This window comes from Cyanistes caeruleus, chromosome 19 (genome assembly GCF_971803275.1).
Source record: "Cyanistes caeruleus chromosome 19, bCyaCae1.hap1.1, whole genome shotgun sequence".
In the NCBI taxonomy this organism is placed as follows: domain Eukaryota; kingdom Metazoa; phylum Chordata; class Aves; order Passeriformes; family Paridae; genus Cyanistes; species Cyanistes caeruleus.
The window spans coordinates 7,563,584-7,588,207 of NC_141719.1; the positions used below are offsets into that span (position 1 = coordinate 7,563,584).

The 24,624-nt window shown below is 42.9% G+C and overlaps 1 protein-coding gene across 2 annotated transcripts in view; it reads left to right on the top strand.

Annotated features, from left to right (window-relative positions):
- RAB11FIP4 (RAB11 family interacting protein 4) overlaps positions 1-24,624 on the top strand; it is a 111,755-nt gene that overhangs the window by 24,936 nt on the left and 62,195 nt on the right. For both annotated transcript variants that reach the window (XM_023938737.2, XM_023938738.2), the window contains exons 2-3: positions 7,723-7,810; positions 17,337-17,425. In XM_023938737.2, coding sequence (XP_023794505.1) covers positions 7,723-7,810; positions 17,337-17,425 — 177 coding nt within the window. The remainder of the gene's footprint in view (positions 1-7,722; positions 7,811-17,336; positions 17,426-24,624) is intronic.

The following is a 24,624-nucleotide window of genomic DNA, read 5'->3' on the forward strand; positions in this document are numbered from 1 at the left end:
CAAAAAAAAAAAAAATCACTGTAGAGTGAACAGATGGCTCGGCATATTTTTAGCCTTGCTCTCTGTTCCCATGGTATTCCAGACTGTGTGGGATTCCCCATAGACTGTTGTAAGATTGGTGGGCCCAGCCAAATGTCTTGTTTTGCAACACAGCATCAGAGGGAAGGAGGGAAATGAAATCCTGTTTAAGTCAGCTGTTTAAGTAACCAAATGAAAGATTCTCAGGTCTCACATATCCATAGATCGTGGAGGAGACTGGAGAGAGGTTGGTCTTATGATTCTGGCACTTGCTCACTGTCAGCTGCTATGTTGCATTAAGAGGGACAAAATAAATGTGAATTACTCTTCTAGGGGTGTTGTGTGTGTAAACAATTGGTACATCCAAAGGTGTAGATTGGCAGAGGAAAAGCTCACCAGGATTTTGGTGGTTTCTGGCTTGAAGATAAAATAGGGGAAGGTAGTTTTTGTATCTGTGAACTGTCTTTTTGGGATATGTACTCTGAGGAAGTTCTGTAAACTTCCTAATTCCAGGCGATGATCCTTTCTCAAGTGAGGTCAGATTCAGAGCTATTCACATGCACTCTGTTTCAAGATTTATTGGTGATTCTTTGTGGCTGTAAAATATTTTGTTGTGTAAGTAGAGAGGTTAAGCAGTAAGGTATATGTTGTGAGAGAAAGGGGTTTCTTAAGAGTAATGACTTTTGGATCTCAGCTGTGGTTAGACACTCTCTGTAAGAATGATACCTAGAAAATTGAGGCATGTAATACGGTAAGAATTGTATTTGTTGTTATCCCAAATTAGGTTTGTGTCATCGTGTATTAAAGACTGCAAGTGATTTCTCAATGTGGAATAGAAATCATAGCATCAATTTTCCTAACACTGCCTATACTTCTGTTATACATAAACATTCACTGAGGTTCATGGAGTATTATGTTCTCTTAATAGCTCATTTACATATTAGAATGCTTTGAACAAATCTGTCCCTAATGTGTTCTCTCAGCACTACAGTGTGGCTCAGTCCTTTACCATCAGAAGACAATAAAATGCTATTAACATAACAAAATGCTGAAAACAAAATGACAAGTGTCTGCCCAGGGGGGCAGATTTCATTGCAGTAGAGCAGTTTAGAAATACCTGTGGATTCTGTCAGATCATCAGTGTGCCTGGTGTTCCATGTCCAGTCCAGGAGATGTATTCAGAGATGACAAACACCGGCCTGTGGGCAAGTGAGACAGGGTAAGAAACCCAGCAAGCTGGACCAGCTCCATGCAGGTTTCATTGCTGTCTTCAGCATCACTGTCTTTATGATGCACTCTGAGTGTGGTGGCAGTATTGCCATCACCATTTTAAAGAAGGGAAAAACAAAGCAGATGAAATAAGTTGCTGGTAACATCATGCTACTGGAAGACTTGCCACTCTGCCACAGCCCCATGGCCACTGGATACCACGTCCTTCCCCAGCAGCAGGGATCTCCCAGTCAAGATAAACCCTCCTGCCCTGGGATCCTACAGCTCCTGCCTTCCTCCCTCGAGTGAGGCAGAACGAGGCAGTTCTGCCCTCCTCTGCTCCTTGTCCCTCTGTGCAGTGCTCCTCAGCCCAGCTCAGCAGATTGGAGCTGTGTCCCTGCCTTTGGGAAGGGCAGCAGCTGCCCTGCCGTGTGTGCTGCAGATCCGCAGTGCTCCACCACTCCCGCTCCAGCAGCTCCACGGCACTCACCATCTGTCACCCACCTGAGCCCAGGTGATGCTTGCACAGAGCTTTAATAACACATCAACACTAGAAGCTTCCTTTTTCCTCTGAATGCACTCAGCCACCTGCAGTGCCTCTGGAGTCACCTCTTTCTTTCCCTGCCTTTGTGATTCACTGGTACATTTCACATCCTCCACACAGTGGATGTTTCCTCCATCTGGATAGCTGGTGGATATTTTTCTCCCCTTGGACCAAGGCCCCATGGACTCAGGTCATAGTTGGAAGAAGATGCAACTCCATGTGTTGATGCTAAACCCAGGGAAGACAAATGAATGGACTCCCTTTAATTTGATTAGACTTTTTGCTTTGCAGCCATTAGTACATGATGGATTTGACAGATTTAGGAATTTGCTCAAAGTTGAGGCCAAGATTACTCAACAAATTTGCTTATGTCATTTAGGACACAGTCCCAAGATCTGCCTTCCAGCTGGTAAATTGGGTGTGCACAGTCAAAGCAGAAACTGAAACAATCTTTTCTGTTTACAGAGAGCTCACAGAGCAGCCAACTTTCAGTCTTGAAGCCTGCAGATAAAGGGCAATGACTGATGCTTGAAATCAAAATTCAAAGCAAATTCAAAGCAAATTCAGAGTCATTGTTTCCAGCAATGATGTATGTCCCTGCATGCTTTGGGATCAGACAGCAGCTGATGGAAATTCATGATGCTGTTTGCAGTGGTATGAATTATTTACTATGCACAGTCTGCAAGGACTGAGTGGGCAGGCAGTTTGTTGGACTCGTGACTCCGAAACGCTGGCCTTCCACTCCTTAAATGTGTGACTGGGAACATGGTTCTGTGTGCTGTAGGGTCAGGCTCAGGGAGAGCATCAGGTCATCTCATGTGACATCTTGAGATGATGACAGCTCAGAGTTTAACCCACTTATTCTAGGCAAGGTAAATCTTCCAGGTGTGTCTCACCTTCTCAAAAGGCCTCAGATGAGGGACTCCAATTGCTTTTCATAGTTCCAGATCCTTCCTGATTTATAGTTCTGGTGGGTAAACAATTGTGCTGATAAAACAATTGTGCTTTCCTTTTAATTGGAATCTGTTCAGTTTTATTTTACAAATAATGCTTCTTTATGTCTTTCCTCTGCTACAGTGTTTGTGAACCTGCAGTTCCCTGCTTGCAGAGGTCTTTATACCTCATAACAAATCATCACTTGATCTCCCTTTTACCAAATTAAACAGAAGAAAACTCTCTTTTTTGGTTGTATAAGGTGTTTTAATTGTATGTCAGTTCTCTGCAACCTGTCTGTGTTTTCAGCATCTCATATGACAGGGTACCACAACTGTGTGAGTGCTGGTTCCTCCAGTGTAATGTAAAATAATTTCCCTCTTGTGTTGCTTCCCTGAAATGCCACAATATCACAAAGAAATCTCTTTCTTTCCCATCCATCTATAAATCCCAGCTCATCAAAAGACAGCCCTTCTGACTGAAGAGCTCTGACCTGTGGGACCACATCAATGCCAAGATCACCTGAGCCCAGGGGCCAGGGAAAAGAATGAGGGTGGGTCTCACACACCCAGTGGTCTCATTGCCCAGCCCTGCAGCCAGAGCAGCATTTCAAACTGTCCAGCTGTAAACTTACACCCTTTCCAAATGTGGGAAAGGCCAGTCTGTAGAAACCAGGGCAAGTGCAGTTGTGCTGCTCCTTGTATAAATCATGTGGGAGGCTCTCTAATTCCACCCTACAGCATTTACATGTTTAATCTCCTTTTGCTGTTTTTTGAGGTTTCTCACAAATGCTTCTGCCTCAGGAGTTCCTGCCCAAATGTCACTGCCACAGCACAGCCTGACCTTTTCCTGCAAGTGCTTGTGTTGCCTTTGTCACAGCTCCCAGGTGTTCCCTGCTCGCACTTCAGGGTGAGACGTGCTCACAGACTCCCGCAGTATGAAGGCAAACTGCTGAGACAAGTTGTTTATTTCCAATGGCATCTTCTGGCTGTGATTTGGATCCCACTGCAAGATTTCAGTGGATAGAGCTGGTGTGGGATCCCTCTGAATCGGTTACTTCTAAGTCTTACAAATTTATTTTTTTGTGTGTGTTAACAGAATCTCTTACATTTTGAAGAAAATTAAGTGAGGTCAGTAGAGGTCTGAGTTTCCTCTTGCCTGCAAATGGAAGCAGGATTCAGTTCCAGTCAGAAAATCTTTGCTGGAAAAAGTACTGATGCTGTCTTGGCAGCTTCAGTACAAGAGCTGGCCAGAGGTCCAGAGGGGATTCCTTGGCTATTCAGTACAGGTGCCCCTGTTTTGAACTCACTTGCAAGAAAAGATCAGTTTCAATAAATCTAAGTGTTCCCAGCCTCCTCTTATGTGTCAGAAAGCAGCATGGGACAAACACCCCTTTGCAGGGCAGTCAGGATGGCTGGAAAACCCAAGAGACAGGAGGCAAACACCTCGGCTGAAGTAAGGAGTTATTACAATGGAGAAACATGTTTGCATTGAAAAGGTAATCACTCATTCATCCAAGTGAGTTAAACAATAGGATAGAGGTTTGGTTTTCTCCAGTTGTTTCCCAAAGAAAAATTATTTATTTCTTCTCTCTGAGATTTATGTCTTGTCTCTGAGTATTGGACGCCTACTGAAGGGTTCATTAAAGACACCCTTGCTGCTGCCAAAAGAACCAGCTGGATTATTGAGCCTGCAGATCATTTTTTTCTGACCTTGTTCACTTCCTACACTGAAAAACTAGTTTGCAATCCTCATTTGTGCTGTCTATCCCACGTGGTGGGGGACTGCTCTGTGCAGAGAAGAGTGTCTGTTCCCAGCCCAAAACACATCACTCATTGTGATGGCTTCTGATGTTAAACTCTGGAGCACACGGCTCTCCCTGTGCTGCCTGTAGGTATCACAACAATCACACACTCATTTCACACTGAATTTTGGCAGCAGTTGGTTTTGTGGTCCTGTGTCCCTTGCCAGGGGATGAGCAGAGGCCAGCACAGCCCAGAGATGTGGGGCACAGGAGTCTGAGTGTGCCCAGGACTGGCACATCCTGCACGTCCCATGTGTGCAGAACTGGGCTGTGCTGCCCATTCCATTATCAGGACAGAGCTGCTGTTCCCTCATCCATGTCAGAGGCTGTGGACTCCCCAAGTCCTAGGGGTTTGTTTACTGCAAAAGGTTTCAGTGTCACCCAGCCTGCCAGGTAAACTGACAAATCCATAAGTTTCCTCAGGCAATGAGGAAATAGAACAACTTTTGATTCATTGTGGGTAGCCAGCCCTTTCTGAGAAGGAGGAGAGGACTTTATTTCTTTACAAAGTGAAGCAGAAGGCTGGTTTATATAGTGTGGACACCAGACAAGATTTAGAGATAGCTGTAGTTTATTTGGCCACAGATTGAAATTTAACTTAAAGCAATGCCTTCAGTCTGGAATTAACTAGGAAGAGCTTCTTGCCTTATTCCAGAAAGCTACTGGTAAAAATGCATGGTCAAGTGCACTGCAGGCTCTTGAAAACTATGTGCAAATATGCAAGGATTTATGTACCAAATACGTGTTTATATTACTTCACAAACCCTATACAAGTATCCATGCAAATGGAGGCCCTGTTGATTGAAATTCTTTTATCCCCTGACCTGTGCTGGGAGCTGTGTTTATTCCTGGCTGAAGATGTGAGCACTGATGGCATTAATTCCATCAGGCTGTTCTGTAAATTCTTCATTGTCTCCTGCACTGATGTCAGTTATTTGTGTTGTAATTTCCAATTGAAAACCTGCAAATTAGATTTAGGGGAAACTGGACACTGAAGCACTTTGCTCAGGTGATAATTTCATTTACTGTTAAGACATTGCTTAGACCTAAATGTGAACTCTTCCTTCATAATACACACTCCCAGACACAGAACATCTCATTTAATTTGATTTCAAAAGTGTAATTTTATATGTCTGAGCAACTGGTAGACTAAAATCATTGGATCAACTTTGAGAAATAAACTTAAAGTGCCAGATTCACTGTGAACACCCAGTGACACCACTGTGTTATAGCACAATATTAAATAGACTAGAGGCTTCGCAGCTGGCTGCAGGAATCTGTGCATTATAACCTACAACACAGTTGTTGTTCATGAAGGTGACAGGGATAACGCTGACCTGGATTTTCCGTATCAAGCATGTCTCTACTTAATTGGTTTCAGTCAGGATTTTCAGCTAGTCTGGTGTGCATTGACTACACACTGTGGTTTCTGTTGAAGTGGCTTTTATTTTGGAAACACAGGTGTGTGTTCTGCTGCTCTAAATTAGTGGGGTTACAGTAATTTCTTGTGATGCCAGGGTGGGAATTTGATCATGAGTCACACCATAGTTGACATCTGGACTCCACTGCCCAGCTGGCAGGACTGGAGCTGTGAAAGCCTTCTGCAATATGAAAATTTTAAGAAAATGTCTAACTTGTCATGGGCTTTGAACTCATCATATAGCTCCTTACTTGCCCTACCCACATGAGGTGATTTTTTATTTTCCCTAAGAAAAGGAGAGGGGAAAGGATTCAATTTAAAGATCAAACTGTGCCTTTCTCATTCAACACAGAATTTTGCATATGAGTAAAAATTTTGTCATTTTTTTCATCCAGATCTGCTTGTTCTAAATGAGCCCTCTGGCTTATCATAGCAGTTATTGGTACAGAGGGAATTTATAGGCACTGAGAAGTGCTTGTCGGAAGAAGTGTCATGCGCACACATTAGTGCATTATCTGCAGGGCTTTGGGAAACTGCTGGGCTTTTGCAAGCACGTGGGAAAAAAACACACCAGAAAATTGAGAAATTGGGTCATCTGGATTCATTTGCTGCGTCTTTCCAGCTGGGCTTTTGTTGCTGCTCAGACTGACATATCTGAGCTCACACAGATTGTGCTGCAGCAGGATTCTGTGGCATCATCCACGCCTGCTGTCCCTGCACTCAGCTTCTTCATACTCCTGGGTGTCTGGAGGGCCCAGGAAGGGCAGGGTTGTGTGAGCTCTTATGAGCAGCAAGAGGCTGTCTCTGCCCTAGTGAGGGTCCCTGCAAGGGGCTACAGGCAAAGGCACAGGAACACAAGGGATGTAACAAGCTCCAGCAGCATGGTTGTAAGAAAGAACAGCCAGCTGTGTGTCCAGGTGTGCGCTCAACTCCCTGGATTGTTCTGCCTCTTACCTTATTCTTCTTCAGCTACTTGTTCCTCCATTTCTTTTTTTCTAATACAGTACAAGAGCCAGTCTAGGCTGCTTTTCTTCCTCTATCCCAAAACTCTCCTGAAAAATCTGCCAGACCGTTTTTGTGGTAGGTGCTAATTTGGTGGCTGTGTTTAAATTCAGCATAATTTCATTCTATTGGTGAATAGTGATCAGAAAGGCTAAACTGGGAAGCTGAGATTATAAGGAGTGTGTTGCTTTTTTGCACAGTGTACTGGACACAACCATTTTGTGTCTCGTCACATGAACATATTTTCATACTGTTAATTTTCCTGTACAAAAATTATATTCTCTGCTGTGTCAATAAAGTTTGTTTTCATTCCAAGTACCCAATGAGTTTTCTCTCCTATAATCTAGATTATTCAGGGAATGAGACTGCTATGGGCTGCGCACATCTTTGTCTGTCCTTTCTCCTTCCCTGAGAACTTGTGACAAGAGGGGTGGAGAATCACTAAGGTTTTAAGTTCCTCTGAGCTGAATGCATGGCAGGAGCTCCCAGAGAAGGAGATTCTGCTAGCACCCTGCTCTATAGTGAGAGGATAAGTCACAGATTCACCCCTTATTAAGCTTCTGAGATCCCCATAGGACAGGATTGATGTGTCCCAGCTGTTTTGGTCAGAGCACATGCTTTACTCAACACCAGTGTCATACAAGACGTGATTTCTCCTTGCAGAACCATTTATTGGCTGGTTCAAGTGAACAGTGTGGGTATTCTTGTAGTCCTCTGTGGAAGATACAGACTGTATTAGAGCAACAGATGATACACCAATCTCAACACGTATTTTATCATCTTTTATTTTAGGTGGAAAAACTGGCAAAGTACTTGGACCCAAATGATTTGGGAAGAATCAATTTTAAGGACTTCTGTCACGGAGTTTTTGCTATCAAAGGTATGTGCATATTTCTTAAAAATAATCCCCTTCAGTTCCACTAATGTTTCTCTGGTTGCAGAAAATGTAATGATCAAAGACATCCTCTCTTTTAAGTGTGGTTATTTGTAGTGACAGTAGAGAAACTGGGAACAGAGCCAGGATATTTTTCCTTTTTGTGCATCTCATGTATTACTGGTGAGCAATGCTAGAGTTCCTGCATCCATAGGTGCTTGGACATTAGTTTACTGCTAATTTTTGTCAGAATAAGGGCGCCGTGGTTTAAAGACAAATACAGCAGAAGAAAGAGTAGCCTTGTGGATAACAGGCAGGGCCCAGGTTTGATACTTCCAGGTTCTGATCTTGTTCTGCCACTGATTCACCTCAGGGAGTTAGGGAGTCCTTGGGTTTTTGGTTCTCGCCTAGGAAATTTAAAACTATTTTATTCCTCTTGAGGTATCTGCAAGGTATAATTAATTTGTGTTGTCAGGGTACCTGGGGTCATGTATTGGAAGTAAATGAGTTATTTACAGGTTGGCCATGCCAACCCTGAAGATGGAGATCAGGTGGATCCAACCACCTCCTCTCCAAGGAAACAGTCCTTTACAGAAGACACAGACATAGTTATGTTCTAGAGCTTAGCCTAAAGGCAACAAAAAACCAGTGTGGAGGGTCTTCAGCTGATTTACTGCTGATTGCTTTTCTACCTTTCCATATCAAAATAATCCATCCTGTCCTTTTCTGGACACATGGTGTGTCCTCTGTAAAATGCTGGAGTGATGTCATAGCCCAGAGGCTTCACTTCAGGGATGGGGTGAATGTCACAGTGATCGTGGTGTGGTTCCAGGAGAAGCCTCTGCAGAGTCTTCCATGATGAATGAGATTGTTATGAAACCATAATGATGCAAAAACATAAAACCACGGTACTTTTAATTAAAGTTTATGGCAGCCAAAGACAGTGTATAATTAGGTAAAATTACAGTGAGAAGCTGCTCTCAATCAATGTTCTTGGTGACACCATCCAAGGTAAAACTGATGTGTTGGAAGAGAAGGCAAGAAAAAGTCCAGGAGGAAAGTTACTACATTTGTAATAACAGACAAGGACACAGACCCTAAAGGCTCTGCTGGAGGTTTTCCTTGAGCAGAAGATGCTTTATCAAACTGAATTCTAGTTTTAAGGAAGACACAAGCTCTGTATATCATCTGTAAATCATCTGTACATCTCTGTAAATCATCTGTCTTCTGTAATTCACAGTCTAAAGATTGCACAAATGCACAAAATATGATCAGGAAGGGATAGAAATGGCCCAGAGCATCTCTTCTGTGGTAACTGTACCCTTGTCCATGTTCCTTCAGTGATGGAGTGGGCAGCTGCATCTCCTTTACTGTGGGGACAGTGTGAGAATATTGAGTTATCAAAGTCATGAGGACTTGGGGGTTTTCATCCTTGCTCACTTTGTGGGAACTGATTCTTGTGTTCATATCCTTAGGTTTAATCCTGCAAAGATGTGACCAGATCAAACTGCCTGGTGTACCTTGCACCCCAAGCTTTTGAATAGCTTAAAAGCCCAGGTGTGGAGCATGTAGGCTCTGAATCCTTGGTGTAATGGTTGTCAGGATGTATCTGTGGAAAGATGGAGAAAAATCACCCAATTCTGCAGCATCACTAGAGCTCCCTTAGCACATCATTAGCATTTCAAGACTTAACACAGACTCAGTGCTAAGTGTTTATCATTGAAGCAGCAGCAGCTGTATCTATTTCTGATAAGACACTGTGCTGCATGTTTTCACAGCATCTCTTTAGAAAAGCTGCTTCTATTGCTCACCTCACAGCATGGAAATTTTATTCATCTTTGGCTACCTGCCATATTTTCCTTAAAAATTGAATTGGTTACATTAAAGTTCAGAAAGGTCATGTCTGCCTTGCAGAATGAAAACCTCCACCATATTGTTTTAGTGCAGCCACATCCCAAAGGGAGTAGCAGGCTTATTATCAAACAGAAACAATTTGTCTTGGCAGCAACAGATTATAAATATGATTCTTTGACATCTCAGCCTATTACAGTTGCTTGGGGCAGTCAGATTAATAGAGCAAAATGAGATGCTACTATAAATCCAGTGGGGTTTTCAGTAATAGAGTATGAAGTTGTGCTATTCTTAGCACTGGAAGCCAAATGTTTAAATTCAAGCTTTACAATCCTAATGCCTTGCTATATTTCTTATTTATGATACTTCAAATTAATTTGTCTTGTAGGTGCTTTCCTTTATATTATGGTGACAAAATTGTTTGCTGCACAGAGGTGATACAGTGTCAAGATTTCTTTGTGTTTGAGTGTCTTGAATTTATTTAAATCATGATGTTTGAGACATCTAAGAGCAACAGATTCAAATCAGAGTTGATCTGTGATGATTTTGGTTTGAGCATTTCATATCCAGATTGGATTTCAATGAAAAGCCAAATGCTGGTACTGAAAAAATCCCAAAGGTCTGAGTGTTTAATGTCTTGTAACTGGTTGATAGAGAAACTCCTACCCTTGGATCTAAAATCTGCAGCTTGTCCTCTCTGCTCCATAAACCAGGGCATTTTTTACTCCTGCATGGTACAAATGAGAAGTGTTGTGTTCCCCTACAAATGGACATCAAGCCTTGTCTCCTCCTCAGTGCTTCAGAGCTGGATAAACCTCCTGGCATATGAGTCATGTACCTCTGCAGCAGCTGCTGGGATTGTCAGGTGGAAAACAGTTCATTTCCTTCTGCTGCTGAGTAGCAGGAGCTGTGGATAAGGATGAGCAATCTCACTGGCAGCAGGATCTTGGGAAGTGGTGGAGAGGATTTGTTCAAGTGGAGGTAGATATGCTAGAGAGCAGAAGTGTGTTGGAGTAGCTCATTCCCACTGTGTCTCTGGGGTGGAATACTGGACAGGTGTGGTGCTTACTATTTTTGGAAAGCTTTGCTTCTTTTGCTGGTCTGTTGTGGATTAAAGGACTTTGTCTCAGCATCTGTGCTGAGTCCCTGCTGTCTAGGCTGCTTTCCCCATGCAATTAGGCCCTGCCAGAGCCAGGGATAGGTTTGCCATTGAATTCAAAGCTTTGCAGCAATTTCATTGGAATGCCAGAGTATGAAGGTTTTACTTGTGCTGAAGCTGCCCTCTCTATCTGCTGCCTGCAGAGCTTTAATAACTGTCTGCCTGTAGAGCAATTGCCATGAAATAACACCTGTAGCCTCTCGCCTAAGTGTTCTGTGGCACTGTCAGAGACACTGAGAGCAGCCAGAATATCACTCAAAGGCTGAATTCTCATTAATTTCAGCAGGGTCAGCATGGGAACCATTACTGTTTGCTCAGCAGAGCCAATGGCTTGTTTTGCTGTTCTGAATTTATATTGTACTGATCCAGTAAATATTTTCTGCCACTTGTAATACTTAAAGGCCTGAGTGGAGCTGTTAATTCCCTGTGCTCTGCAGGCTGGTGGGTTCTACACTCAGATATGTTTGCAGGACCAGCAGGCTCTAACTGAGACTGACCTGTTCCTTGTATTTTAAGATTTCTATTGTCTTTCCAATAATCTCTTTGCTTTGATATTCTGCTTAAAAGTACCCAAGCCCTGACAAATAAAGGGGGAGCTCCCCCTACTGCTCTCGGTGTTACAGCTCACAGGAATGAGAGGGTACTGTATGAACACAGATTCATACAGAATTAAAATACAAAGGCAGATGCATTCTGACTTTATAACTTATTTTAACCATGAAAACAGTGCTGATTGCTGTGTAGTGTTTGGAGGGTCATGGCTTTTATAATGGGAGAGACTGAGTCACATCAGTACAGAGCATTTCTGCATTTATGAATCTGTGTGCTCTAGCAAAATCACTGTTTTTTCAGATTAAATCATACAGCCTGTTGTTCTCCTGGAGCAAGGGAGTCTTTCCTTCATCTCACAGAAGTTTTAAGGACATTGTAGTTATGCTCTGTAATGGAATTTGGAAATGGAGAGTTGTAGGAGATCCTTCATATTCATTAACAGTGTGGAAGAAGCACAGCTGTGAATTTATACACTTCCCCACCTGCAGCAATAGCAACCTCTGAATCTTCAAAATAGTAACACAGACCATTATGTGCCTTCAAAAATCCATCTCTGTGCTTCCCTAGATCCTGAGGCATCTAATTACCACAGCTGGTTGGAAAGCTTCTAGAAGCAGGCTATATATAAGCAGCTAAAAGTTAAAAAGTAGATATGTTTCTCTTTGAGTTCCTAGCACTTTTTAATAAAAATTCCAAGAACACAGATTTGCCCAAAGTTCCAAATAAATGTTCCAAAAGGGATGTTGGCTGTTCTGCTAGCTCAGACTGTGATAGGTTATTTGAACTGTGAAATAATATGAAAATAATACAGTACGAATTTTGATGGTGCTTTTTCAAAACAAAGTTTTCTAAAGCAGAATATTTCTGAGCTTCTGTTGCACTGGAGATTATTTTTTTTCCTAATAGCTCTTATAGTTTCATTCAGATGCTCCAAGCAAACATATTTCTCACAAAACCAGTGCCAAGTTTTGGCCATCTCCTTCAATTAATTATAAAATCTAATTTGCAGTCCCATAGCTGAGAAAAGTGTTGTACCAGCTGTGCCCTGAAAATCCAGCATGGACTAAGAGATGGGTGTGTTGCAGTCTTGTAAAAGGGGGTTTATTTGCCTATAAAATCTAGGACCAGGACAACTGCACCAGCATGGGAATTTCAGCAAAGCACATCAGAAAACCCCAAAGTCCACATGAACCCATTTAGATACTATAAATCTCAAAATTCAGTGAGGCTGTAACTGGAGATGATCTGATGGATCTCTCAGTTCTGGAAAGAATAACTTACTGACAGGAGTGGTGCTTGGGATAGCTCCAGGGACAAAGACTGCCAGTGAATGGGAAGAGCTGAGCTATCCTGGAAATAATTACCCTAGAGCTGCTCAATGAACTGCAGTTGGTTACTCCTGAAAGTACTTGAGAGTTTTCTAAGACTTAACTAAATTTCACTAAATACACCCTGAAACCATAAATGAGTCTAATACACCACTGAAGATCCAAGGGCAGATAAAGTAAAAAGCTACTGCTGTTAGGAAAAATGCCAGAAACCAACCACATTCAATTAGGCAACCAGATTTGATTTCCTATAGTGTTAAAACTGCTTAATTGCCTGTGAAAATTGTCTGATGTGTTATGGGTTAAGTCTTCTTCTTGTAGCATTTGCAGGAAAAAGCTTTGCTAAAATTGATTTTATTTGTGGTCAGAATGTCTGTTTGTAAATTGAATGTTTGTTAGGGTGTGAAAACCATTTCTTAAATTAAACTGATTGTAAATTTGTAAAATTATTTCATAAGGGATATCATACCAGCCTGAGTGAAAAAGTTAAAGGTTCATGTCTTCCCCTTCAGTGACTTGTAAATTACTTTCATCGCTTAGGACTAAAGCTGACCCAGTTCTGACCAAATGAATTGTGTTTGCTTTTGCATTTGTAGTATTAGGATAAATATTGTTTAACTCAGATAATTTTGACAGACCAGACTAGAGAGTGACTCAGTGCTTTGTTAAACTAGAGTTTGTACACATCCATATTTCAGAGTCTCTTGAGTGGACAGAGAAGCTGCTTCTGTGCTTGGCTCATCAAGTGTTTTTAGCCAGGGAAGAAAACTCAGCAGCTTCTGGCCATTCTCATTTTGGGATCTGATTGTTTAGTCCTTTCTCCAGACACAAGCTTGCTGCCAATCTGTGTCACAGTGATGATTTACATCAAGCACAGCTTTTCACAGAGTGTTTCTCTGTAAAGGGCACCTTTCAGTGCAGCTGCAGCACCTGATCTATTCCTGGGTTACTCTTTCCTCTGTCTGCTGCCTCACTCTTATTGCAGTGCAGCTAAGTCTTCTTGCCAAGTGCTGCCCAGAAATGTAGATTAAATTCTCCCAACTGCAGCAAAGAGAACATTGAGCACATTAATATCTCACGATACAGGTAGACATCCAAATGAAATATCTCTAATCAGCCATGTAAGTGGCTTTCAGTTCTACCTCTTCCAGGAACATGAATTTGTAGCCATAGTAGGACATCTCTAGTGCAAGAGGTTCTTAAAGTAGCCAGGAATTATTCCTTTTCTTCATTGCAATGGGTTATTTTTGGACAGATTCTAGCCTTGGGTGCACACTGCTGCACAGCTTGAAATATCCACCATGGCAGTACTGCAGACCTCAGCACACAGGATTCTGCTCAGGAGTGGTTCTGCTATCAAAGAGCAAATCTTTGTCCAGTACCTTCCTATTTCCATATTGAGATTTGCCAGAGTAAACCTTGATTTGTTGTTTTTTTCTGTCTGGACTGTGTCACACTAATTTAGCTCACTGGCACTTCCCAGGCTGCAAGCCAGGATGTGTTCTGGTAATAAGAACACACTTGCACAGCATTTGAGACACTCCAGTGTTCCCTCTTTATGTTACACCATTGTGTAACCCTCCTGGAATACCTGAAAAATTCAAATTATATTTAGATGAGGGGACCAAAAGGTGAAGGCAGTGTTGAAGAAAAACACTGAATAAGAAAGCTGATGCATCGCCTGACTGCACATCACCTTCCAGGTGATAAGGGGTGGTCCAAGGAAGAGACCAGCATCTGTTCTCCAGAGTGAAGAGATTTCAATTTGTGTCCTCACAGGGAAGAGGAGAACAGAGAACTTCTTAAAACTCAGTTCTTAACAGGAATAAAAAAACGGCACAATTTTGAGATTCTTGAAGCCAGTGGCCATTTTTTTATTGATTTGCTGGATGTTGGAACAGGTTCAGATGTCTGCAGGGTAACGATGATGTGCTTTGGTAATCTCAGAGGAAAATGGTCTCTCAGCATTTCCTTCTCTTCTTCCCTTTTTAATGGATATAATGACATGCAGATCTTCCCAGGAAGATGAAGAGAGCCAGGATGTGATGCCAGCTTGCATGCAGAGCAGTGCACAGGGGATGCTGCCTGCTGCACACCCCAACATCTCCACACTGTAAAGTCACTTTTGCAGGAGGAGACTGGTTCGGATGAACTGACACCCTGAATCTGCTCCCACCTATGGAAACTTGGCCTGTGACTACAACAAAAGCAAGATTTGGCTGTTTGCCATTTTAACCTATGAGTCTGGTAAACAAATTGGATTAAATGCCTGCTGATGTTCTGGAAATGGGTCTGGTGCTTGTCCAGTTCTGGATCAGGCCATAAAAGCCTGGGTCAGATGGCTCAGGTGAAGAAGTGGTGAGGGCATCACCAACTCAGCTGGATGCAAAGGAGGCAATGCTTTTCACCCCAGTGTTTTTACTGAATAAATGACAGGCCAAGAGCTATCCTGAAGTGGTTCTCCCTAATTGACAAGGGATATGCAAGAATGTGATCAGGAGTGATCTTAGATAAGAAATGAACAGCAAAGGACTACATTTCAGACCCTGGAGATCTGGGAGCTGTTTGTGACTCTAACAGACCAGTCTGGCTGCCCTTTTGAAAGAAGGCAATATAGAAACATTTCTCACACCCTTGCTTTGGGCAGTTAAATCCTTTACTGAAGACCCACAGCTTTTGTGACTTTCCCCACTAAAAAAAAAAAAAAAAAGAAAAAAAGAAAATTGGGAGAGGAAGCACTGTTGTTAGCACAACTGCATTAGGATAGTGAAGCTTGAAATTATGGTGTAAATTATTGTTGTTGAGAAATTTTAGAACACTGTAAACAATACTCTGTTCCTTACACTAATCTGCATCCATTACCATGTAGCACTTGGTATTTCTTTTCCTTTTTTGCTGGAGGTAACTCACTTTAATGAGTAGTTGCTCCATCTCATGCAGAGACCTTTTAGAAAAGCGGTTAATACTTGTGACGAGTCTCACAGTGGGTGCTGGCACAAGGCAGTTTGATGAGCAATAAGCTTTAGTTATTAATGTCAAAAGGTAGAAGCAATAAATTGAATTTTCCTCTGTGAGAGGACTAGTGAATAACCTTAGGCAAGCACAGAGCACTTTAAGCTAAAACCAAGAAGAAAAGGATTATCACTGGGTGGGCAATGTGGCAGTTACAGGTAGGGCAGGTTATGTAGACAGATGCTCTCTCCAGGCAAACAAGTTTAACATCTTTCCTCTATCAGCCAGTAGATGATGTTTTTGATTGCTAGTCCCAGAATAAACTCCTCTTTGGGAAGTGACCCTACCACACGTTCTTGCCCACTAACTTCTCCAGCAAAGTGGGCATTTAACAGCTTCATTTATCCTCATTTATCTGCTCATTTATCTGTACCACCTGAGACTCTCACTTTGCTGCAGAAGCTAAAAGAGGGAAAAAATCGTGCTGCCTTTGTCCATGTGATACTTCTGAGATCTTAATGATGTCTTCATCCAGCAGGTGCTGACTCCACGTGTGCCTGTGTGTGGCAGACAGGGACAACACAGTGATTCCCCCTTTAAGGCTCCCTCCATCTGGTCATTTTTTCTGGTTTCTAAAGTACCCCTTTCCTTTGCAAAGGACTCCTCTCCATAACCACAGCATGTCTTCATCCCTACAGATGGTATTCTTTTACATAAAACCAGCAGAGGTCAGGTAATGGTATAAACCTGTTCAGTTCACACTTCCATCAGCCTGTTTCCTCTGGCTGAGCTGCTTTGTGAGTGGTATCCATGTGTAATGTCACAGCCAAATATATTGCATTAGTGCTGGGATGGGAGGGAGAAATAACACCTGGGCAATTGCAGCTTCCAAGTAGGATAGTGCACAGCATGTGCTGAGAACGTTTCACACAGTCTGGGCCCAAGGCTGTGAGCTGGGTGCTCTAAAATAACCTGGTCTGACATCACTGCCTTCTGCAGCTCATCCTGCCAAGTGCAGTCACCAATAATTAATGGGGAATGAGACATTTGGTGATTTCAGTGTTTCTATCTTTGTCTCAGGTTTTCAGATGAGAGAAGGACCAAGGGAAACACAGACATTGATTTTTTTCAGCTCTTAATGCGGTTGTTAACAAAAGCAAACATAGAAGCTTAAAATCTCTGGTTGCAGTGCGTAGATATTTGCTTGCCAAACACCCTGTGACAGGGCTTTTTTTGCAGGGGGATTTGTGACACTTAGGCATTGCCCCTTTGTCACTTTGACTAGAGAAAATTAGAAGCAGCTCTTCTGACACTGATGTGCAGTAGCCACTAGCCCGTGCCAAGCCTGCAGATCCAGTGCTTGACTCCAGAGCCTGGGTTTGGTTAGAGGTGGGTTTGTACCTTACAGGGTAGTTTACCAAGCCAAGCAATGTTCAGCTTTCAATTTCTTTGCAGGCTAGTGTATCCATGCTGAGATAATGGCACTTCTCAAGTTCCACATGTTCAATGTGTGCTGGGCAGAACTCTGAAGGCAGAGTTGTGTTACACCTATTTAAATAAATCACAAAGCTGCCTTCCAAGGTTTTGTACATGTGCAGATTGGCTACAAACCAGTGTTTCTTCCTCCATTGTCCAAGTAATGGAAGATAAACTCATGGCCTGACCATTTCCTCTTGTTTCTCTTTGCCAGGCTGTGAAGATTTACTAAAAGATGTCCTGTCTCCTGAAAACTCTGAGCCCCAGCACTACCAGCCACAATATGTTGATTACTATTACCAGGTAAGAGAGGCACTAATTCTATCTCATGTTAGTGGGCTGAGGAAGCCTCTGGAGTGATGTGTGGTTGGATCATTGTAAATGTTGTTGTTTTACTCGGCCCATTGACTCTTCCTTCCTAAGTTCATGGCTGTTAGTGAGCCACCCACACTCTTTTAGCTGCATTTAACATGGGTTAACTGGTGGGAAAGTATTTAGAATTTAGGTAGTGTTCCTCTTACAAACCTCAGTATTCACCTGGCTGTGAAGGGTGATCCCTGTACAAGCTTGCTGGTGCCTCACAAGTGGAAAACACTGATTTGTATCTAGTCAAACTTTGTAGGTGAACAAGTCCTTAGGGACCTCCTGCAGATAATAAACAGGGACTCAACAGCGGTTGGGAAGAAGAAACAATACACCATTTGGAAACCTTTGATAGTATTTTGGCTGGTGGGTGTAGCATATTTTTAAGCCATTAAAGGTCCTCATTTGTATCCTTAATTTGCCAGTGTCTGTGCAGTCGAAGAAGCAGAGCACTGCTAAGTTTTCCTTTTAGCATCTCTTTGTCCCTCCTTCACTTTACTTTGATTTTAATCACCTCCATCCATTTAAAGATTAAAGGTGCAGTTAGCATCATACAGTCAGAGAAGGATTGTGTGTCAGCGGCGTTATAGACTGCAAATGATACTGAAATCAACAGGAAAAGCATTTTACCTTCACAGGTCGTGAAGTGTGAGGAAAATTCTCATGTATTTCAGAAGGATAAGTGTGCGGGTGAGCTGATGTTACAGCACTCCATGCAGTTACACAGAATGGTTTCCACTGTCCATACAAAAAATAGAGACGTTTCCTGCACCTCAGTGTCCATCACCACTCTGCTTGTTTCTAAACCCCTGTTTTTTGTAACTGATGACATCAATACCCACCATGCTGTTGCTTGGTTACCTTAATAGATGCCATAAACCAAACTCCTTGGTTTGCAGTAGCTGATAGAGGCTGTAAAATGAGAACAGGCTCTGCACACCCTCAGTGTTCCCCTATCACTATGCAGACATTGCAAGCTAGTTCTGACACTCTTTGAATGCAGGTGACAGTTGGTTTTGTATTCCTTAGAGATTTCACATCTGCTGTCATGCAAAGATGTGCTGGGGAGAGCTCTTGAAGAAAAACTGCAAAACTGCAAACTGCACCTCTTCTGCCATCCGTCCTCCAGGAGAGCCTGAGGGTGGGAATTGCAGTTGCTAATCCTGGTAACAGCTGCTGAGTTTCCCATTTGAGCGCTGGATTTGTGCCTTTGGGAGAGGGAGGGGGCAAAGGGTGACCCTTCCTGTTCAGAAAGAGCTCATCTGACAGTGCTGTGATGGAAGCCTTGCTGGTCACTCCTGATGTCCACCAGCCCCCTGAATGGTCCCTGCAGGGAGTGGTACCACCGCAGAGGGGTCCTGCAGCAGTGTTTGCCCACTTCAATGGAGCTAGTGTGGGATTTGTGCATCCTGGCAGCAGAACCAGGTCCTTCCACACCTGCCCAGGTGAGCTGTCGTGGTGGGGAGCAGACAGGGAATGGTGTGCACTGCTGTACATCCCATGCTTATACCATAGCACCTCTGGAGCTCTGCCCTCCAGAAGGGTTCATTCCATCTCCCACCTGCAGGTCCTCCAGGTGCAGTTTGGAAACTGTTCGCTAGATGTCAGCTAAAGACTGGGAAAAGGCGTGAACAGCCTCTGCTCCCGCCTAAAGGATCCTCTGCTATGGCAGGAAATTGAAATTTTCATGCTGATGAAGCAGAGGAGAACTGAGGGTCAGGTGGATTTGAGACTACCACCATGAATGGCGTTCGTTCCCAGTTCCCAAGGAAGAACATACAGAAAACATGTAAGCTGTCCTTGCAACTCCCAGACCTTAATGAGTGTGAATTCCTGGTGCTGTAATCAAATTTATGGGCAGCTCCCACTGGCACAAATGGTCGTTGCCTGTCTAATCTGATTTTCACCCCAGTGCACCCTTTGCATGTCTCTCAAATTCCCAGGCAGCAGAAGGACACAACTTCTGTGATGGTACAAATAGATATTTTAAAAGGGAATGCATCTTTTTTATTCCACCCAAGGGACTGTGCTTACACAGAGGCAGGTACTGAGCTGCTTCATTGTTATGCTGTCTCTGCATTCACACCTTGACTTGAAAGGGAGATTCATCCTTGTCACAAGTTATTTGTGACTGTCCTCTGCTTTCACTTTTCCTTCCCCTCCCAAGAGCCCCCTCTCTGTACTCTAGCTTTCTGAAGCCCAAAGGCAGCAAATTGAAGTGTAGGTAATTCCAAGATGTGGGATGAAGTAGCAGAAGCCACTGTGTGGTGCTGAACTGATCCAGCTGTTTGAATATATTGAGTCAAATGGGGAAGAAGAAACTTCCAAGCCTCCAGCCTTTAATTACAACCAAGTGCAATAAATTTAAAGGGATATATAAAGCCCCGTGATACCAAGAGTTTGGGGCATTTCATTTGACATTTTATTAATGGTCTGATTTTTTTATTTTTCTTCAGTATGAACAAAGAGCAAAAGATGACAAGCTTTTAAAGCTTTTAATGTCTGAAAACTTTGTCCAAAAAAAGGAAGAAAAAAAAAATCCTATTGTGTATTCAATTCAAAATGTAAAGGCCATTCCATGGAAGGGTCTTATTGGTCTCTATTGAGAGGCTGTGTGAGTGATATCACAGGCAAATGGAGCCTTTGAGCTCAAGGCTCTTTAGGTGTGATATGCAGAACATAAAGAGCAAACTTGGTTACTACAGGATGTCCCACTGACTTCCATCAGCATTGATTCAGGCTGCAGAGTGTGTTTTCTCTTTGGACCAGAGACAGCTGCTCCACAGAAACTTAGGAGGATGGATTGCAGTTAGGAGATAGCAGCTTTAGAGCCCTTCAGCTTTGGCACCAACAAATAAAGCTTTTCTGTCTGTCTGTGAGTTGAGTCTGTTGATTTGGTTAAAGTCTGAATTGTGCTCCATTTCAGGCACTGCTTTGGTCAAGTATTCTTTATTAGTATAATTTCTGTCTCACAGCCTTTAGAGAGGTAATACAAATACTCAGAATTTGCCAGAAGGCAACTTGTCAATCCCAAATTCCTTTCCCAGTGTCTGGCACTATGGCCTCAACTCTTGTTTTGGCTTCAATTTGAAGGGAGACAAAAGATTCCCTAGTCCAGTTTGCTTTGTGGCAGGCATCTGGTAGCACTTCAGAGCCCTTGGGTAGCCTTTTGGAGATGGTAACCAACACAAAGTCCACAGCTGAAGTTTGTGTGTGAAAACCCAGGCCCAGACTGAGCCAGCACAAACAAAGCAGAGTGCCTGTGTCTCACATTTCCAAATGGCTGGCTCTGGGCCTTCCCGGGCACCCAGCCAGCTGGGAGCACTGGCCACAGGACTCCCAGGGAATTAGGCTGCCTGCATCCGCAGCTCCCTGGCCAAGGTTTGCACCGCAGGCCCTGAGAAGCAGTGGTGTGGCTCTAGGTGCTCTTCTGTCTGAGCCCCTAAGTTTAGGGAAATGGGAATCAGAACAAGAGCTCATCTGTCAGCTCTTCACCTGGTGTATTTTGGCTCCTGATTTAAAAGGAGCTTGAATCTAGAGCACCCCAACAGATGACAGAAGAGGGGTTGAGTGACATATCTTAGAGGCTCACCATCAGCTAGCAGGGCACTTCTGAGTGCTCCTTGTGAAGGGACAGACTGTTTTTACATGTGAGTTGTTGCCTTTTCATCTGGAATCAATGGCCAAAAGCCATACATGCAAACCCACTGGAAAAGCATGTTGTAAGGTACAATAATGGCAGGGTCCTTGTTATAATCAAAGCTGTTTGTTTCTTGTTAATTGTTGCTGTATTGTGTTGCCACATACCTTTTTTTTTTTCCTGTTTCCATCTGTAAATAAGGGTGACTCTGTCTCTTACCAAAGTACAGGATGATCGCTGCATATCAAAGAATGAGCTGCCTTTTCAGTCCTCTGTGTGTTCCCCTGCCTGCCAAGTGATTAATTACACTGTATGAACAGCAGAAAAATTGTTGAAACATGACAAATAAATTGTGTTTGCCTCTGGGATGGAGCTGGGACTGCTGGCTGATCTGCTGCTTTGAAAATATTTTCAGTAGCAATTAGGAGTCCCTCACCAGCTTCTGAAAAAAGTTTTTTTCCCCACTAGCTGCTTGAGGATATCTGCAGGTGCCTGTGTCAGAGCAGAGGGGACCTTCTGCACTGTGAAAACACTGTGATACAAATGAGTTTTTCACTAGGCTGTGGAAGAAGGTAGCAGGAAAGCCTGTAACCAGAATATTTTCAATTTTCATCTCATGTGTTCAAAAGTAATGACTCCACCTTGACCATTGAGTTGCCAGTGTTCTTGGGCAGAATAACTGACCTCATTTATTAGAAGGGTTTTCTTGATAGTGTTTTTCCTAACATCAAACACAGGTGTTGCCTGTGTCTTAGTGTGAAATAAATCTTTCCTTCCACCTTCAGTGGCAGCAATAGCAGCAACACTGCTCTCTTAACAGAAAAAGCACACAAGTGGTTAAGGTGGAAATATCTTTTCAACCAACGACCAAGAGAGGAAGCCAGTCGTCGGTGGGGTAAAGACAAGCAGTACTAAATACATCAAACTGAAGCTTTTTTCCACCATTTCTTATCAGCCTCCAGTTTTCTCCACCACCCACACACTCTCAGTCACTGTTGGCTCACATTGTGTGTTCAGCCCTGCAGATGCTCAGTGTCTGCATGTGAAGATTCCCAGTGCTTGAGACCTGGGATGTTTTCTGCCCCCCTGGGATCACACAGTGCATATTTACAAATTGCTCCCCTTGTCAAGCTGCTGGGGGGCTCCTGTGTCCTGCTGTCCCCACAGAACCTGTACATCCACAAGTCTGTTACATCTGGTGCTCCAAAATCTGCCAGATTCTCCTTCCCCTCAGCTTGTGCTGCGTCCCCTGAGAAATAATTGTGTTCAGCATCTCCAGAGATGGACTTTTGGGAGGTCCAGCCTCAGGATTGATCCCAGCCCCTGCTGACATTGGTAGAAACACTTCTTAGACCTTTGCAGGTGTTAGATCAGCTTCTGGGGTTGTTCCCTGCGTCCTTGTCTGAATCCTCGCTGGACGGGTAAGGTGGGAGAAAGCTTGGTAAAGTACAGCCATGTAGTTACAGAGAGAAAAAAGTGCCTGTTCCCAGGCAGAATTTTACACAGGCAATATGCACTGTCTGCATCAGTGAGGAGTTTATTGTAACCTCTACAGGCAACGCTCTCAGCAATTCATTTTTCCTATTTTTTTTTGAGCATCAAAAAGCAACATTAAGTAGAACTGCTGAGAAAACCCCAGTGAGCAATTACCAAGAGCAATGAAGAGCACAGTGTTCCCCCGTTTGGGATTCATTTACATGGAAATTGCCTGCTTTCACCTGGTGATATTCTGAATTTTATTTTTTAGGTTTGTGCATACATGCAAAAATAACTGTCCTTGGTCAAAACACCTGCATAGAAATAACCTGCCACTCTGGCTGCTCAAGCTGATTCTGAAATGCTGCCCTGAAGAATTGTTGTACTGAGAATGAGCAGTTCTGCACTTGGGACAAGGCAGACACCTTTCAAGAAAATAAATGCCAACTCCTCCAAACACATCCATAAAAGAGATTGAGGATTATTTTCTGTTTCAAAACCAGCTTGCATTTTTGATTTGGTGGATCACACACTGACATTTTGAAAGGGGAAATTACTTTGTCCCTGACTCATTTTTGCTCAGCTGTGGTATAAAACACATGCAAAATAACTCAAAAGAAATGAGACACTCTGGCCTGGTCAAAAATAGTTCTTCTCTATCTCAAAATGTGTTTTGGGTTTTCTTTAGAGAGAAATCTGAGTTTTTGGCTTTCTCATCCTGGGCTGGGCCAACAAAATACTCTGAGATCTTAGAGCCTGCAGGCTGGAGAAATCTTTTCCCACCCAGTAATGAGGCCAGCAGGGCTGGGGGGTGACCTGGAGGAGAAGCCACAGCCCTCAGAATGGAGGTTCTCAGTGCAAAGTGTTGATTCAGGTGGTGCCCTGTGAGAATCCAGCATCTGGGATGAAGTTGTGACAGTGGTTTTATACAAATTCTGCCAGTTAGCTGGTTTAAATTTTAAGCACCTGCTCTTGCAGGTGAACCACTGGTCTCCTGTAATAGAAGCATAAATCAGTGAGGGGCCAAAGATTGTTTGCTCCCCACAGGGTCTTGTCTGAGTTAAAATTTACTGTTTCTTAGGGCTAAATTTGGCTGGGTGGTTTGAGACAGGGAAGTGTGACTGCCTGGTTCAGACGTCACAGCTGTGACTTGGCAACAGACATGAAACTCCAACTGGAGCATCCTTCCAGGCATCCATAGGAAAGTCATTTTTTACACTTATTTGTGATCTGTTTATCTTTTTTTTTTCTTTCTTTCTTTTTTTTTTTATTTTAAGTATTTATTTTCTGTGGCTTAGGTAGAGTTCTGTATAGCATTCAGAGCTTTACCATTTTGAAGCCTGTCACCTCTCTCTTTGGCAGAACTACTGTTTAATAGACATTTTCTGACTCAACCTTAATTTTCTTTCTGAGGCATTATCTTCAACCTTTTAATCTGCTGATTTTCTGACAGAGCACAGTTTTGGGGGTGTTTTTTCTGAAATTGTCAGTTGCCATGGCAAAATATTCCTCTCATCCTTGGATAAACCAATTTAGGCTTGTGGCACAGTCTTTAGGTAGAAGCTGTGAAATGACTGAAAGCTAAAAGTTGGTCTCTTTTATTGAGGAAATCACATGGGTTGACTTAACCCTTCAGGTAAGTATGGCTTTGTGGTTTAGTGCCTTTTGCCTTTTGTTTGATGTACTGAAAATCTGTCCACTTTAATTTGTGGTGAGCCTTGAGTACAGCATTCTTAGCAACAAAAGCAAAGAAATATTATGACAGTGAAAGAAATGCAACTGCTCTGTCTGAGGGTGGTGAACAAGTCCTGACTGATACACGGCCTTTGGGGAATACCAAAATATCTGTAATAAAAGTAGCTGTATGAGGGCAGGGCACACAGCATTCGCTGGGTTTCTTGACACTTGTGTGACAAGGAAATCTTTGTCCTCCAGTTCATAAATTGACACTGGCTCTTTCTTTCTTGATTTTTATTTTTTTTTTTATTCCTTATTCTACTTTGTATCATTTCTCTTTGCTGCC